General features: G+C 35.1%; 1 protein-coding gene across 1 annotated transcript in view; it reads right to left on the bottom strand.

The window, feature by feature from the left end:
* cpa (F-actin-capping protein subunit alpha) overlaps window positions 1-16,221 on the bottom strand; it is a 70,059-nt gene that overhangs the window by 16,723 nt on the left and 37,115 nt on the right. The window contains exon 4 of the mRNA XM_067270767.1: window positions 13,091-13,154. Coding sequence (XP_067126868.1) covers window positions 13,091-13,154 — 64 coding nt within the window. The remainder of the gene's footprint in view (window positions 1-13,090; window positions 13,155-16,221) is intronic.

Here is a 16,221-nt window from a genome sequence, read left to right as displayed (position 1 = left end):
TGTTGATTTTCGTTAATAAATTTTGTTTGTACTACGTACAAATGTCAATAATCCATTCTAGTTACTAATTAAATATATTTGAACTTTTGATCTGACTTGATATTTATCGTTATTATTACTAATTTTTCGGTGCACGCTTAAAAGCCCAGGCCTGGCAAACTAATCTCGAATCCGCGTAAAGTACCCGTTAGATTAATGGAAGTTTTACCGACCGCACTTTGTGTCGATTTCCTAAGATACTAAAAATAGTACTTTACAACTGGCGCCCGAACAGGGACTCTTTTTGCTTTTGAGTCGATAATTGACTTTTATTGGATATTCTAGCGTATTTATTGATATTTGATTTGCTTAGTTTAAATAATTTGGATTCGATTTAGATTTGGTAGAGGAATAACACCTCTTTACAATAAGTAACAAGAAAAAAAAAAAAATGGATGAAAGTGCACCAGTAACCCGTGCTGAACTGAACCAGCTCCAGCAGCAATTGTCTGTTTTATTACAACAAGTGTCAACCTTGAGTAACGCAGTAACACACTTAACGTCTTGTGTTACGACTGGAATTTCCGAGCCTACAACACCGAACGTTACTAGTGCTGTACGGCCCGAGGCGTCAACGCCAAGGCAAGATGTGCCTTCAGCGCCAAACACGTCCATGGTTTGGCTGCAAACAGCTCCGCCACCACCGGAGATACAATTTAACGGTAGGTCAAATATAACTGCGTCCGATTTCTTGCAGGACCTCGAACAATATTTTCAAGTTAACCAAGTACCTAGCGCTCGATGGGTGGATACTGCCGCCAGCCGTCTCCGCGGCAGCCCAGCGATGTGGTGGAAAAACGATGGCCGCCACAGAATTGGTTCCAGTTGTTGGCCTTTATTTAAACGATCCTTTTTGGACTTGTATTCCCCTCTAGCAGACGAAGTAGCCGTCGCCCGAGAACTTTTCAGCCGACACTACACCGGCAACAATAATGTAGAACAATTTTATATGGACTACTGTAAAACTGTATCGCACTTGGCGACCTCTCGCACGAGAAGAAGAAATAATACAATGCATCGTTGCTCAGATGCCGTTATCCCTTCGGGAGTATTTAGAAAATAGACGATCATACTCTCTGAATGAACTAGTACGCACTGCTAAAGAGTACGAATTCCGCCGAAGTAAAAGTAAGCCTTCTGACACCAGTTCCAGTCAGCCCCACGTAAGTAAACCTCCTGAACCTAAAACTTCTACTCCAGCAAGACCAGCTGTGACGTGTTATGCGTGCGGCGAAACTGGTCATTTCTCACGCACTTGCCCAAAAGGACGACAACAACCAGTACAGACCAACAACAAAACGTTTAAGACTCCAGGGTCAAATACTCGACCGAAGATGGCCATGACGAGAAGACAAACGTCGTTAAACTAGACGGGAGACAGCGAGAGGAGGACCCTGTCTCCAATCCTGAAAAAAATACCTCCACCGTAGGACTGATTATTGCAGAAACCTCCAAGCTGCCTGAGGTAACACTTTTTATTAATGATGTAATGACTTTAGCCCAAATAGATACGGGATCAGATTTTACGTTAATCAGTGATGCAGTATGGCGAAAGATATCGCTTAAGAATAAGGATATCCGGTTACAGTCCGGATCTAATTTTCGTTTAGCTGTGGAAGGGGGAAAAGGAACCTCCGTTGGAAAGTTCATGGCCAATATCCTCATTGGAAACGTTACACTGCGACAAGAATGCGTAGTAGTTAAAGGACTTGTTATTCCATGTTTATTAGGTCGAAATTTTGCCAAGACGCATGGATTGAAAATTGATTTTCAAAATTCTACTATTTCTTTGGAAGTCCCAAAGACTAGGGACCAAAATGTACCTAATTTGGAGAAATTACAAACAACCCTGAGCGGAGAAAGGTTAGTACAATTAAAGAACGTTCTGCTTAATTTTCCGCAAATTTTTACAGACAAACCGGGGCTGACGAATGTCATAGAACATGCCATAGTAACAGATAAGGCATCTCCAGTATGTGGACACCCGTACAAATATTCGGATGTGAAACTAGCCGAGATGAACCGGCAAATAGAAGAAATGTTAAAAGATGGAATAATACAGCCATCGACTTCCCCATGGGCATCACCAGTTGTGATGGTAAAGAAGAAAACAGGAGACTGTCGTTTATGTGTCGACTACCGGAAGTTAAATCAGGTAACTGTGACTGACAAATATCCGTTACCTGTTATTTCAGAACTTTTGAATTTTTTAAAAGAAGCAAATTACATAACGACACTTGACCTATCGTCCGGCTACTGGCAAGTGCCGCTAAAAGAACAAGACCGGCAGAAAACTAGCTTTATCACGCATAGTGGACTCTACGAATTTCTGGTTATGCCGTTTGGGCTCAAGAATGCCCCAGCCACGTTCCAAAGACTAATGGACAAAGTTCTCCGACAAGAAAGGGGAAAATATTGTGAAGTATACTTAGAAGAGTATATTATAATGTCATCTGACTTTTCAGAACATATTGAACATCTGAGTAAGGTTTTCGAAAGACTGTCAGCTTCACGGTTAACCCTGCGGCTATCTAAAAGTCATTTTTGTCGTCCAGACGTCCATTACCTGGGTTTTAAAGTGAGTAACAAAGGAATAGAAACGGAAGAAGAGAAAGTAAGGGCAGTACAAAATTTTCCAGAGCCCCGAAACATAAAGACTTAAGCACGTTTTTAGGCATGTGCAGTTGGTATAGTAGGTTCATTCCGAATTTCGCTACAATTGCCGAACCGTTATACCAATTAAAACGAAAACGATGGTCGTGGACCGAAGAATGTCGTCAAGCATTTAACGCTTTAAAAAGTAAGTTAATTACTGCACCTATTTTACAGCTACCAAGATCCGGTGTACCGTACACTTCGTACACAGATGCTAGTACAGTAGGTTTAGGAGCAGTGTTGTGCCAGGACAAAGTAGTTGCATACGCAAGCAGAACGTTAAATTCAGCCGAACGAAACTATACGGCCACAGAACTCGAATGCCTAGCAGTAGTGTGGGCTATAGGAAAATTTAAAATTTACCTGGATGGAACTGAATTCACTGTTGTCACAGACCATTCAGCCGTACGCTGGCTAAACAGCTCCAAGACGTTATGAGGTGGACTTTGAATTACAAGAATTCAATTTTCAAATACAGCATAGGAGTGGAAAGAACAATCAACTACCTGATGCGTTATCCCGACGACCTGTTGAAAATCCTCATCAAATCGAGGAGACTGATTTAACCGCCAAACTGTTAGCAGTAACAACCTTTGAGAAGGAACAAGATTTAATTACCGCCTAAGAAAATGATATAGAATGGAGCGGACTCTACCGATACTTGGCCACGGGGGATTTACCAGAGGACCCTACTCTTTCCTCGGAAATAATAGGTAAGTCGGCACATTACCGACTAATAAATAAAACCCTGTATTATAGCAGAAAGCCAGATGATACAGGAAGTTTTCGTCCCGTCATTCCACGAGACTTAAGACAAGAAGTTCTAAAGGAACTACATGATCATCCAACTGCCGGCCACTTGGGTATAAGAAAAACTACGAGAAAGGTCCAGCAACGCTGCTATTGGCCCGGAATGCGCCAAGAAATAAAAGAATATGTACTAGGATGCCATACGTGTCAAGTGACTAAGTTTAGCCAAAGAAAAACGGCCGGACTTATGCAAGTCCTCGAATTAACTGAACCCGGGGAGAAAATTGGAGTCGACATAATGGGACCATATCCGCGGTCCAATAAAGGTAACCAGTATCTATTAGTAATGACTGATTACTTCAGTAAATGGGTAGAAATTTTCCCACTGCGAAAAATTACCGCAGAAAAGGTTGTTAATTGTATGTATAACGAATACTTTTGTAGGTATGGCATGCCTAAGACTTTGATTTCAGATAATGGACCACAATTCATTTCTCACCTCATGGCGGAAGTATGCAATCGTACTGGGATACGACATATCCTGACCACACCTTACCACCCGCAGTCTAATTTCACAGAAAGAGTGAATAGAACGATCGGAAGGATGATCGCTGCATACATAGAGCGAAATCATCGCGAATGGGATATTCATATATCGGAACTGGCTCTAGCGTTGAGGACGTCAATACAAGACTCAACTAAATATACACCAGCCCGATTACACCTTGGAAGAGAAATTGCACTTCCCTGGGACCGATTAACGAATTATCCACAGAGTCCCACGACAGTTACCGAGAAATGGGCGGAACTGCAAAAGATCCAGAAACAAGCCCGAACTAACGTAAGAATGGCCCAACAAAAGCAACAGAGGGCGTACAATTTAAGAAGGCGACCAGATATTCTCAAGGTGGGTGCTTTAGTAGTTATAAAAACTCATCCAATCTCCTCCTCTAGTCGCAGATATAGTGCAAAATTGGCACCCAAGTGGTCCGAGCCCTACGAAGTCTCCAAAGTGAAATCACCAGTCGTATACGAAGTACAAGATCCCCATACTAAGGCCAGTTTTGGATGACATCATATTGCTAACCTCAAAAGGTATAACTTATTCCCGAGGAGAAGCACGCGACCACCCCTACCAACGACAAATAGGGGCAACGGGGGATCACCAGTGAGACGTCAGTCACCCCTAGCAATGACAGATAGGGGCAACGGGGGATCGCCGACGAAGGATCCTGCCGCTATTTCACCATCTCCAGCAAGAGTCTGTACGTCCGGAATCATTCATCGACGACTTTGTCCAGTTCAACGAGTGGATTACCGTCAACTTGCCGGTATGAAAAGGAGGTCTAAAAGATAGAGAAGGAAACCAATAGGTGAATATGAAATTTTCTTTCAGGCGGTCATTCGACCACCCATTGTAAATCCAAGGAAACCCTAGAGAGGGAAAGGAATTTTGGTTTGGGTGGGGTTAAAAAAAAAATTATTACACATTTTCCTGATGACATGACGGACTTAATTACTGACAATAACTAAAACTAGTAACCATTAACTCAACTGACCGTCAGTCCATATCAAAAGGAAAAGAAGCTATAATAATAGGAAAAAAGTTTGGGATTAAAGTGCTCCCTAATCACGCAGATTGAAGTAGCGTGAACAATGATCAGCAACCTTGGATCGCGTGCGAATCTATGTCAACATTCCCCAAATGTAAAGTAAATATTTAAGATAGCTTTAAGTGATCAACGAGTTGCTCTTACTTATGTAAAAGAAACCAAAATTAAACTTTGTATGGGATGATTTGGTTGTGATTCTGGCAGCAACTGTATAAGAAAGGCGCAATTGGAAGCAGAGTTGATTTCGAAGTAAAAATTAGAGAAATAAATTTCTCTTTATTTAAAGGGGAAGGGGTGTAAGGAACTGAGTCCGAACCTTATTTTTTATTTTATTATTATTTCCGTTTTATTATCTTTTGTTTGGGGCTTATGTTTATTTAGGACGAAGGTTCCCCACCACTCTCTTGTTAGTAATGAAAAATGAAGATAAAACAACTCACCAAATACTAAGCTCAACAATAATAAGCTCCATAGAAAACATCTTGCGCACTTGCGCTGCCCGGAAGTAACAGTCCGCAGAAAAAAAATGGAGGGGGAGTCCCCACAATCACTAGTAGAGAAATACTTGATAAACTGTCTTAAACATCCCAGAAAATTATGATAACTATTTTGTAAACGGTTTATAAGCTTTGTCGGAAACTTAAAGCTGCCAGAAAAGAAAGTTAATGTTAGCAACTAAGTATGTAAATAAGGGGAGTAACCCAGCTCAAGTGTGACGTCACCTCACAGTATAAAAACCATACGTTAACCGAAGAAGGAGAGGTGAATTCCAAATCCAGGCGACCTTGAGAGCGAGGTAAATTCGAAAGCGAAGTATTTTCTGATAGAAGTCCAGATTGATAATTGGATGATCCAAGGTGTTAAAGAGGAGTTCGATTGACGATTTGACGATATCGAAAGGATTGAGGAAATAGTTTCTTCGTATAGTGAGGTGACAGATAGACGTTTAATTAGTAAGAGATTTTGTTCATAGTTTCTAAGTATTTGATTGTTGAATTTCAAAGGGGAAATTAATATTAAGTTAAGCTAAGTAGCTGATTTTATTGTCGGGTTGACTTGTTGATTTTCGTTAATAAATTTTTTTTGGATTATTGACATTTGTACGTAGTACGTTCTAGTTGCTAATTAAATATATTTGAACTTTTGATCTGACTTGATATTTATCGTTATTATTACTGATTTTTCGGTGCACGCGTAAAAGCCCAGGCCTGGCAAACTAATCTCGAATCCGCGTAAAGTACCCGTTAGGTTAACGGAAGTTTTACCGACCGCAATTATAGTCGGTTTCCTAAGATACTAAAAATAGTACTTTACAAAAAAACAGGAATGAAAAACTATAATATATAAGAAACTTAGTAGTGGAATTTGGGTACTATCCTAGGATCATTAAAGGTCTTATTAGGGAATACCAAAACAACACAGATAAGATAGCAATACAAAAGTGCAACATACAACAAACAACTAGCATGTAACTATAGGGAGACTGCCAGAACTAACTAAACTGAGAAGTCCAATGATATATATATATATATGTGTTACTCTGCAATAACAAGGACACCTTTAACAGAAGCAATCTTCCAGAGGTATAATCTATATCATTAATAGAAGACAGGATAGGAAAGCAGTTACAGTATATAGATCAACTACAAAATCTTTGTATCAACATCTCAAAGAGAACATCAATAAATAAGCAAAAAACATCTCTGCTTTATCCACTAGCACTGCAGACTGACTGACATCCACACACACCTGGACCAAGCAAAATGTATACAGAGTAACAAAGCAGACATAGCACTTTGAAAAAATTCAAAATTTAAAAGGCAGCAAAGGAAGAATCAGCCATCAACTATAAAAACAGCAACTCCCTGGTCCAGGCTTGTAGGGCAATATTTGATATTCAAAAAATTACACTGCAGGACTAGACATGTCAATAGCACAAACCAACCAATCAGGACTTGTGTGCTGAATTTTAAAGATTCTACACATGGTATTCTACTTTTCAAAATTAAAACTCTCTTTACAAGCATTCTACAAAACACTATAGAACATGAAGGTGGGGGAGCTTAAGACTACCAAAAAATGTTTGTTTAATATTGTAAATATTTTACATTGCTGCTGGAGTTTGATGTAGCAATTTGCTGACTACTGGCTTACTGAGACATTTTGTACTAAATGAACCTGGTATGATATTGAGGCCAAGCTAAGAAAACTAGAGTTTGGAAATGATATTAAAAATGGTTAGACTCATTGTCTTAGACTGTTGAAAAAAAGATACAGTATCTTATAACACAATACCATATAAAAATCAGAAGAGTAACATTGAGAGTTACAAAATAGTCTCAAAGACAGGTTGCCAATCCTTGGTATATTTGAAGATTGGTGATAAATTTTTCTATGTTATGAGTAATCTAGATTAAAATTTGATGCAAGGCTATCAATTTATTATGAGAAATAGGAGTTTCAATTACATTCCTTATCTGACCTATCATTTGTTCCAGTGAAGGTGTACTTAAAAGGCATGTATCATCATCAAATGGAAGACATGAATAATAATATTTTTTTATAATAAAAGCCTCAAAATAAATAATAATAAAACTAAATCATAAACTTTAAAAGCCATCTGTGCATATATCTAAAACACAAAGTTTACCATAATAAAGCTTTACTACTAATTCATTTATTGTTTATAGTATCATATGTTAAATAAAATTAGGAAGAAATATTAATAAATTGTTGATTTTTTCCAATGCCAATCTATTATATGTAAATATATATTCAAAATTTTATACAATAAACTTATTATGTAATTTCAGGCCTAGGAGTGCTATTTCCCCTTTGAAAAAGTGAGAAAAGTGAGTTGAAATACAGAAAAAAGTGAATAAAAAGTGAGTGCAATAGTGACAAAACAAAGTGAAAACACAGAAGGAAAACTCAGCAAAATAGCGGTAAAAATTGTTATTTTCTTTTTATTCTGTTATGGTTAAACACATTTTAAAAATTTCTGTATATACTGTAATATAGTAGCCACTCGTTATATCGCGTTTTTTTTGGTCCCCCAAATTTTAAAAGCATTTGAGTCAATTAATTTTAAATTACCAATTGCCACTGAATTTCTATTTGCAACCAAATACGAGAAAGAGCTAAATATGCAGAACAGGTGGATAGATCGATTGTCATTTGTTTCCTTTTGATATAAAAGTTGTTTATTTATTAGTTTTAAGTACAGTCTCCTCATTTACAAGTTTCTGTGAATTCGAAATTTCATACCTTTATGTGAATTAACGGTATTGCGTCAATTCACATAAAGGTGTAAAATTTCGAATTCACCTCATAATGTGTAAGGAAACGATCTCTCTAATTCTGAACGAAAACTTTAAAATTTTTATACAGTAGTAACTTTATTTTGCTTTTTAGAGAATTTTTACTCTAATTTTATAAGTTTTGATGTTCTATTATATATTCAATATTATTTTTTTAAATTTTCAATTACAGCATTTATAATTTTTATTGAAAAATATAAACTACACGAATTTCTAATAAGCGATTTATATAGTACTGTATAATAAAATCGCAATTGATGTTTTGTTTTTATATCGACAGTATTTGTCTTTCAATGTCATTGTTAAAGAAACAATAATGCTAAATGGGCGTTCATGGTTTCGATGTTTACGTAAACGTCAATTAATTCGATATAACCTACGAATAAAATTCAGGATTGAAAAACTAAGCTTATTTTATATCAGAAACACTTGCTGATGAAAGAATAGCGATTCCATAGCATGTATAATCTGTTCAGTAAAAGCCCAGAATTTTTATTACTCGGTTATATCGCGTTTTTTTTTTCTGTCTCCCGATAACCAGTGGCTTCTGTATTTCAAGTAAAACATGAATACTTGAAAAGTCTTTGGCTTCTGTAAATAATCAGTCATGAAAGATGATGTTCTTTTATTAAGATTATTCTGCATGTTATCAGCTTCCTTCTTTTTCGCTTCCTCTTGCTTTTGAACACTTAACACTAATAAGCATCACACGTGCTGCTTGTACTTCATTCATGTTCTTGCTGTTAATAGCCTTCTCCAGTTTTTTTGTTTGCTGCTTCTAACAAAACTTGGACTGTCGCATGTATTTCATTTTCTTCTACATTTTTCTGGTTTAAACTCAGTTGCAGTTCCATAATCTTCATGTTACGAACAGCTTTCTTTTGTTGTTCTTCAAAACATTTCTGTGCTCTTTTTTCCGTTTCTCTTATTCTTTTAACTTCTTTTCATTTTCCAATCGTTCTTGATAATTTCTATGCACCGAGGAAGCTAATTTCAGTCGTCCTTTGTAATAGGTACAAGGTGTGGGCTTTGGTCATACATGTTCAGTCCCTCCTTAACAATCAAAAGTGAATTAAGCATTCTTTCCAACACTGATGCTCTATCAAGAGAAAGTGCCCGGCATAAAATTGATCCTCTCTTTCATGGGAACGGGATTTTCGATGCTGATTTCACTAATTTGGCTATTCTCGGATATTTATCATTATCAGAAACTGTTTATTTTTTAATGCTTCGAGATGTGTAAATATTGATTTCAAAATAAAATAATAAATCTGAAATAAATATACAGTACTCCAAATAATATAAGTAAAATAATATTTTATTAATGGTTTCATAAATAAAAAGGAACTTTTTCCTGCAGATGAATAAAAACCAACATCGTTGCAAAGTTGTTAACCTTTGGGAAGCGTATGAAAATCTTTCTCACAAGCAATTACGTGTTGTACTTTTTACAACACTTCGAATATTTTAGGCTAATTTATTTGGTAAATTTTATATGTAAATATGAATTTACATTTTCGTTTACTTTTTTAGTTTCTCAATTAATGCACAATTATAATCGGCATAAGAGAAGATTAAAAAATGGATATTTCACAAGCAAAGTAATCACACATTTTATGAAAATAACACTTACTATATGGAATAATTATACTTGTAGTCAATTTAAACATACATTTATGGGAAGATGTAGATGTGATTTAACGTTAACAATATGCTATGAAATCATTAAAGTAATTTTATTAAACTCAAGTTTATGAAATTATTTAAAGATAAATCAAGTAAAAAAATATTTTTGTAAACGACAACTCCATAACCCGATTGTTAATTAAAACCAAATAATCTGCCAAATTATTGGGCTATAACCAGAATAACTAAATGGTCAGAAACGAAATCTTTTTTAGTGGTAGGAGGTTACGCTACTATCTCGTGTTAATTTTAATAATTATATATTTTGAATTTAAAAGCGGCAGCAGTGTTGTCAGCTTGAGAGATTAATCCCTCTGCGTAATGTGTTTTCCGCTGCAAAAGGACTTTAGTGATTTTCTTAGAAAACAGCCAAAACCGCAGGGATGCTTAGAATACTTATTTTTAAACTCTGTAGAAGGAAATGCAATTCGGATAAGGTAGATTTGGCGGTAAGGTAAGGTTTGGCGAATAATGAAAATATGGCATGAGTACATAACTTTACTCAACACTGGCTTCTGAATTTGTAATGAAAGGGATTTTTTAAGTGCATAAAATATTTTTTTAAATACGTTAAATAAATTTTTGTTTCCTATAACCTAACGACATTGAGCGGGCAGTTGCAATTTTGAGTCTGCTCAGGGCCGCGTATTTTCTTCTAAAAAATTCTATTCCGATAGTCCGATAATTCGGCAATTCGTTTGGCTTTAAAATTATTTTTAGTTTGTCCCACATCTTAATTAAGCACGTGAAAATGACCAAAAAAGTGAGAAAAGTGAGGATACTTCAGAAAAGTGAGTACAAGTGAGAAAAGTGAGCGACTCCGAGGCCTGTAATTTACTATATTATAAAATAAGTTGCTGATAGACTTTTAATTTTATCTGATCACAAACTATGAAAACACAAATACAGTAGAGAGTCGAAAATCGGAATCAATTGGGGACTGGGGTTGTTCAGATTAGTGATTTGTTCCGATTACCGATTATGTACGAAAAAATATATTAACCTGTCTGATGTTCAAATTTTTCTCCGTTGCGTGTCGCTTCGTGTTGAATTTTCGTCGATTTTAAGCCTAATGAAAATTTCTAATAATAATAATCGAGGCTATTGTATCGTTAAAAATTATTTCTTCATTTTGTACAAACAAAATAAATATATTGAAAAATATAAAAACATAAAAATTATACTTTAGAAGTAAATCTAGTATCAAAAACGTTCAATTCAGCATGACACAGTCCGACTGAAAATCATTCCGATTACCGGCGATTCCGATTACTGGGGTTCCGATTAATGACTCTCTACTGTAATACCAAAAAATTCTACAAGAAAAATAATCTTAATCAGTAAACTAATGCTTTCAACTGCTTTCATCAGTCATCGTCAGGTTATATGTATTCTAAAAGCTGACAATGACAAAAGACAACAATTGAAAATGTTAGTTTATTGATTAAAATTATTTTTCTAGCTGGATTTTTTGATGTTATTTGTGATTATACTTGCATCTAGTTTTCTTTGCTGCATATTTGATAGTTACTCTATGAACTGTTCAGTTCATTTTATTTTACTGTCCCCTTTACCCGATTTTTTTGGATCATCATCATCTGATACTAGTTAGTAAAGTGGGCTGGTGGTCTTGATGTTGCCAGACTCAATCTTTTCCCAGTCCATTGCTGAATGTACTTGGTACATCATTGACAAATCATCTTGTTCCACTGTAATGTTTGACATCACTTCCTTTTGAAAGACTATACCATGAATAGATACCAAATATCAGTATCATCCAAAGACTGACAAAGTCCTTAGAAACACTGTGGCATCTCAGCTGTGATTGACATGAAAACAAAGCTATTTTATCATTTCTTTAGACTTTTCACTATCCTATACTGAAATTTAATATTTTTCATATATGATTACTGGTAGCAAATGCAGAACTCATGTAAAAAACTGCAAGCAGCTGTCATAGCCTATATCAGAACACACATTTGAATGCATGGTCAAACAGTCGAGTTAATAACACAGTGTCTTAAAATGTTGTTTATGTATATTTGACCATGCATTCGGAATGTGTGTTCTAATATAGGCCATGACAGATGCTTGCAGTTTCCTTACATGAAGTACTGCATTTGCTATCAGTAATCATACATAAAAAAAATATTAAATTTCAGTATAGGCTAGTGAAAAATCTGAAGAAATGATAAAATTTTAACTTTTTGAAAAGTAAGTCATTATTATATTTATTAAGAAAATTGGATAGCAAGATAAAAAAACTTTTAAACTATATATTTTTCAAAAATGTTTAAAAACAGTTTGTGATGAATCAAATATTTGTTTTAAGTTAAAATACTGTAAAATCACATAACAAAACCAATTACAGTACAATCTTGGTAATCTGGCAATTTACTAGTTCAACATTAATTGATTATCAGGCATTACTAGCACTGTTGCCAAATTATAGACAAACTTCCCACTAGTCCAAGCTCTAATTTCCACTAAATGAACCTGGTATGATATTGAGGCCGAGCTAAGAAAACTAGAGTTTGGAAATGATATTAAAAATGGTTAGACTCATTGTCTTAGACTTGAAAAAAAGATACAGTATCTTATAACACAATACCATATAAAAATCAGCTCTTCAAAATTTTCCACCAAAAATGCTGTATCTCTCACTAAATTTCCTACTGAATTTAGTAGTAATCCACCAACTTTGCTACATGATTACTAGCAATGAAAGAAGACAACTGAAAATTTTAAAAGGATCAGTGATACATTGAGAATTTCAAAATACAACATACAATTGGTCTCCTTTCATATTTTCTCGCTATTCCTTGTATGTTTTTAATTAATACAATGTACTAATATGCAAACAAACGTTTTCATTCCAAATGATTAACCATAGATTTCACCTTACTTCCAATAATCAGGCAACCTTCTTAATCTGTTTCAGTCTATACCTGTCAGATTACTGAGATTATACTGCATTTAAGCTTAAGATAATGTTAATTATAAGTCTTAAAATTCATGTCATCTTACTGGATAATCGGATCCATCTATCTTTACAGGTGTCAACTGATCTTTGTTGTACTGAGCAAATGCTCTAAAATAAAAAGAATAAAAAAAAAAAGATTAATTTCTGACAAAATTTGGTAGAAAGCATTTAGCATAAATCTTTCTATTTCAATTTGAAAAACACTTTTAAGTAAAAAAAAAAAAACACTGCTAAATAAAAGAGAAGACTACAATCTAATGTGTTAAATTACAAACAGTTCACATTTTCAGAAAATTACATTTTTTAAAACTTGGCTAAATTTAATCCCACTGAAATGATAAATACTATAATAAGTATGTTATAAAAATTCTTATAACTAACTTAACTTAGAAAAAAAGAAAATTGAAATTTAAAAAATTTGTTTTTTTAATTGTTTTTCAAAAAGTTCTTATAAAATATTCAGAACATGCATATTAAAATTTTTCAACACAATCAAATTTATGTTCTGGTTAACTTACTTTCCTTTTGGTTCCAAAGAACATACCAGGTTCTATACTGAATTTATACTACAAAAGCTATAAAATTAAGTAAACTATAAAAAAGTAAAAAGTTTCTTTACAAATTATACATGTTCAACATATTCCCAGTATTATATTTCAAACAAAGCAAGCAACACTTTCTACAGAGAAGTCAGGTAACTCAACACAATTGTCTTGAAATACTTTTACCCAGTCTGTCTCCTATTCGACAACTTACTATCTCACCAATAAAACTAATTTGAAACTTATTCTAGTCACTACACCCTAAGCCTAAATCAAACTTCTTTGTATACCCAAGTCCTTAGAAACTCTAAGCTTCTGTCCATCTAACTTTTCAAAGTTCTTTTTCCCCATGGAAATAGTATTTTAAGAATTGTCTGATTCAAATTGAGTCAGAAATTCTTGAATAAATTCTTTGTTATACTTCTCCCAGCTTAGGTGTTCCAACATTTGAAAAAGAACTCTACTTAAACTTTCCACTAACACTTCATTCTACTATTTTTGTTATGCTTTAAATGATATTTATTCTAAAACAATGCATTTTACAAATAAAAATTGTTCAATTCTGAGGATAATTAGTACAGAATCCATTCAAATATTTCAATTCCTACTGAAAAATGTATAATGTTATTCTTAGAACAAATTTTTAAACAAACTTCATATCCATTTTAAAATATTCAAGTCTTATAATTGTTCAGAATGACATGTGAGGACCGGGTTTAACCTGGCCCAAAATCTCTTTTTGTTGTTGTTCAAATCCCCTCGTGGGAAATTGAAAAAAGGTCGAAATTCAAAGCCGTCGAAAAGCACTTCCTTTCTCTCCGGATCCAAACTCTTAGTCACGGAGATCGAATCATCAGCGATTCACCAACTATCGCGATTGGGGATCGAAGATAACATGACCTGTAGTATATAAGGGGGGAAAAGGCTGATAACGGGATTGCTGAAGGTCCGCATAAGATGTACGTCCCGTCTCATCCGAATCGAGAATCGAGGGCCGAAACCCGAGGACTCCAAAGTCCGCCGCCGACGAGCCGCCACGACCGATCCTCCTGATTACCTCCACGACCGGAGAACGACCGATCCTCCTGCTTATTGAGGCGATATTCCTACGATTACAGCCAATATATCCTAGGAAGAGGTATGACTGAAATTTGTAAACTCTCTCCCCCCGGTTAGGAACTGGACACATTAGATTTTCTGTATTTTGTTTATCTGTCTAAATAAATCATTATTTGTTTTCATCATGGTTCCATTATTTCGAATATTGCCTTAAACTTATCGACGAACCCACACACTTCCTCCACTCGACCTGACAATTAATTACCCAATCCCGACGAGTCGGGATATCATAAAAATTTAGCTATTCTTGACAGTGGGGTGGGTCTTACCGACCTGTTCGCCGAAGAAAAAGGAGGTACAACTCCGTCCTACCTCCTGGCGTTCCCACAGAAAGAACCCTTAGAATATCTTATATAAGATACCTCTAAGGAATGAAAGGTTCCACTGGAACTTGATCTATGTAAGTTCAACTGAGAGATCACTCAGAAAGTGCTTAACAGAACATGAAGCCAATGTAGATAGGAGGAGGCAAACTATTGCCTCTCGATATATGCAGGGGAGGAGGAAGTTAATCTGATTTACAACATGCTACATTAATTAGATCAACAGCAAACACAGACCAACTTAAAGTACTAGAGGCACTTGAAATTTTTAAAGTGGAGAAGATCGGACAATGTATAAACTTTAGGGGAAAGAAGTGCATTTCATAAGCATGGCAGACCCTCTTTGATATGTCATTATAAATAATGGTTTTAGGACTTTTACAATTGGATGCATCCTATTGGTCAATTCTAGAAGATTTTAAATTCAAATGTGTGTGTGAGCTCTATTAGGACATTTGACATATTAGGACATCAAAACATTAGAAGTTCCATCTGTTTGAAATTTTTACCTGAAGCAGGTTTTAGAAGCAGACCAAACGTGTTTATTTTTCTGAAAAAATTAGCTGGGGGTGAATATCATGGTAATGAGTTTTTACATTTCTGGATTAGCTAAACAGCAGAGTACATTAATGTAGCTAAGATACAGTTAGAGCATTACTTTCTTTTGCTACAACTTATTTGTGAAAGAGTCTTTTACTATCACAGTGCAAGAAAAATTATAGGAAGAGATGCAATGCTGCATTAGACATGAGGATTAAAGTTTCCAGCATTACATCTAATACAGTTGAGCCTGTCTATTTTGAATTTCTCAGGAACAAGAAGAGTTCGAGATAAACAAGTTTTGAGATATGGAGGTTCCTATACAGTAAATGTTAATATGTTTGATTAGAGGTACAGTATTTTATTAATACAATAGCAAGGACAGTACACACCTGTATTAGGTATAAATAAGATATTTTTGGCATATCTTAATAGAAATAGTTTGTCATAGTTTCTAATGCCTGACTTTTTCCAACCAATAATATGTAAGACAAACTCGTAGCCAATCAGAGAAAAGTAGTATTAATTGCAATTATATACCGTATTGCAAAAGGTTTCTCAACTGCAATTTATGATATCAAAATATATTTGCCGAGCTTTAAATATGTAATTGACTCTTTGGTCCATAATTTAAGATGTAGAGGTTTTGAG

The sequence above is a fragment of the Centruroides vittatus genome, unplaced genomic scaffold, assembly GCF_030686945.1.
Source record: "Centruroides vittatus isolate TY-2023 unplaced genomic scaffold, ASM3068694v2 contig_377, whole genome shotgun sequence".
Classification (NCBI taxonomy): domain Eukaryota; kingdom Metazoa; phylum Arthropoda; class Arachnida; order Scorpiones; family Buthidae; genus Centruroides; species Centruroides vittatus.
Note: the sequence above shows the minus strand (reverse complement) of the source record. Positions and strands in the feature narration are given on the sequence as shown.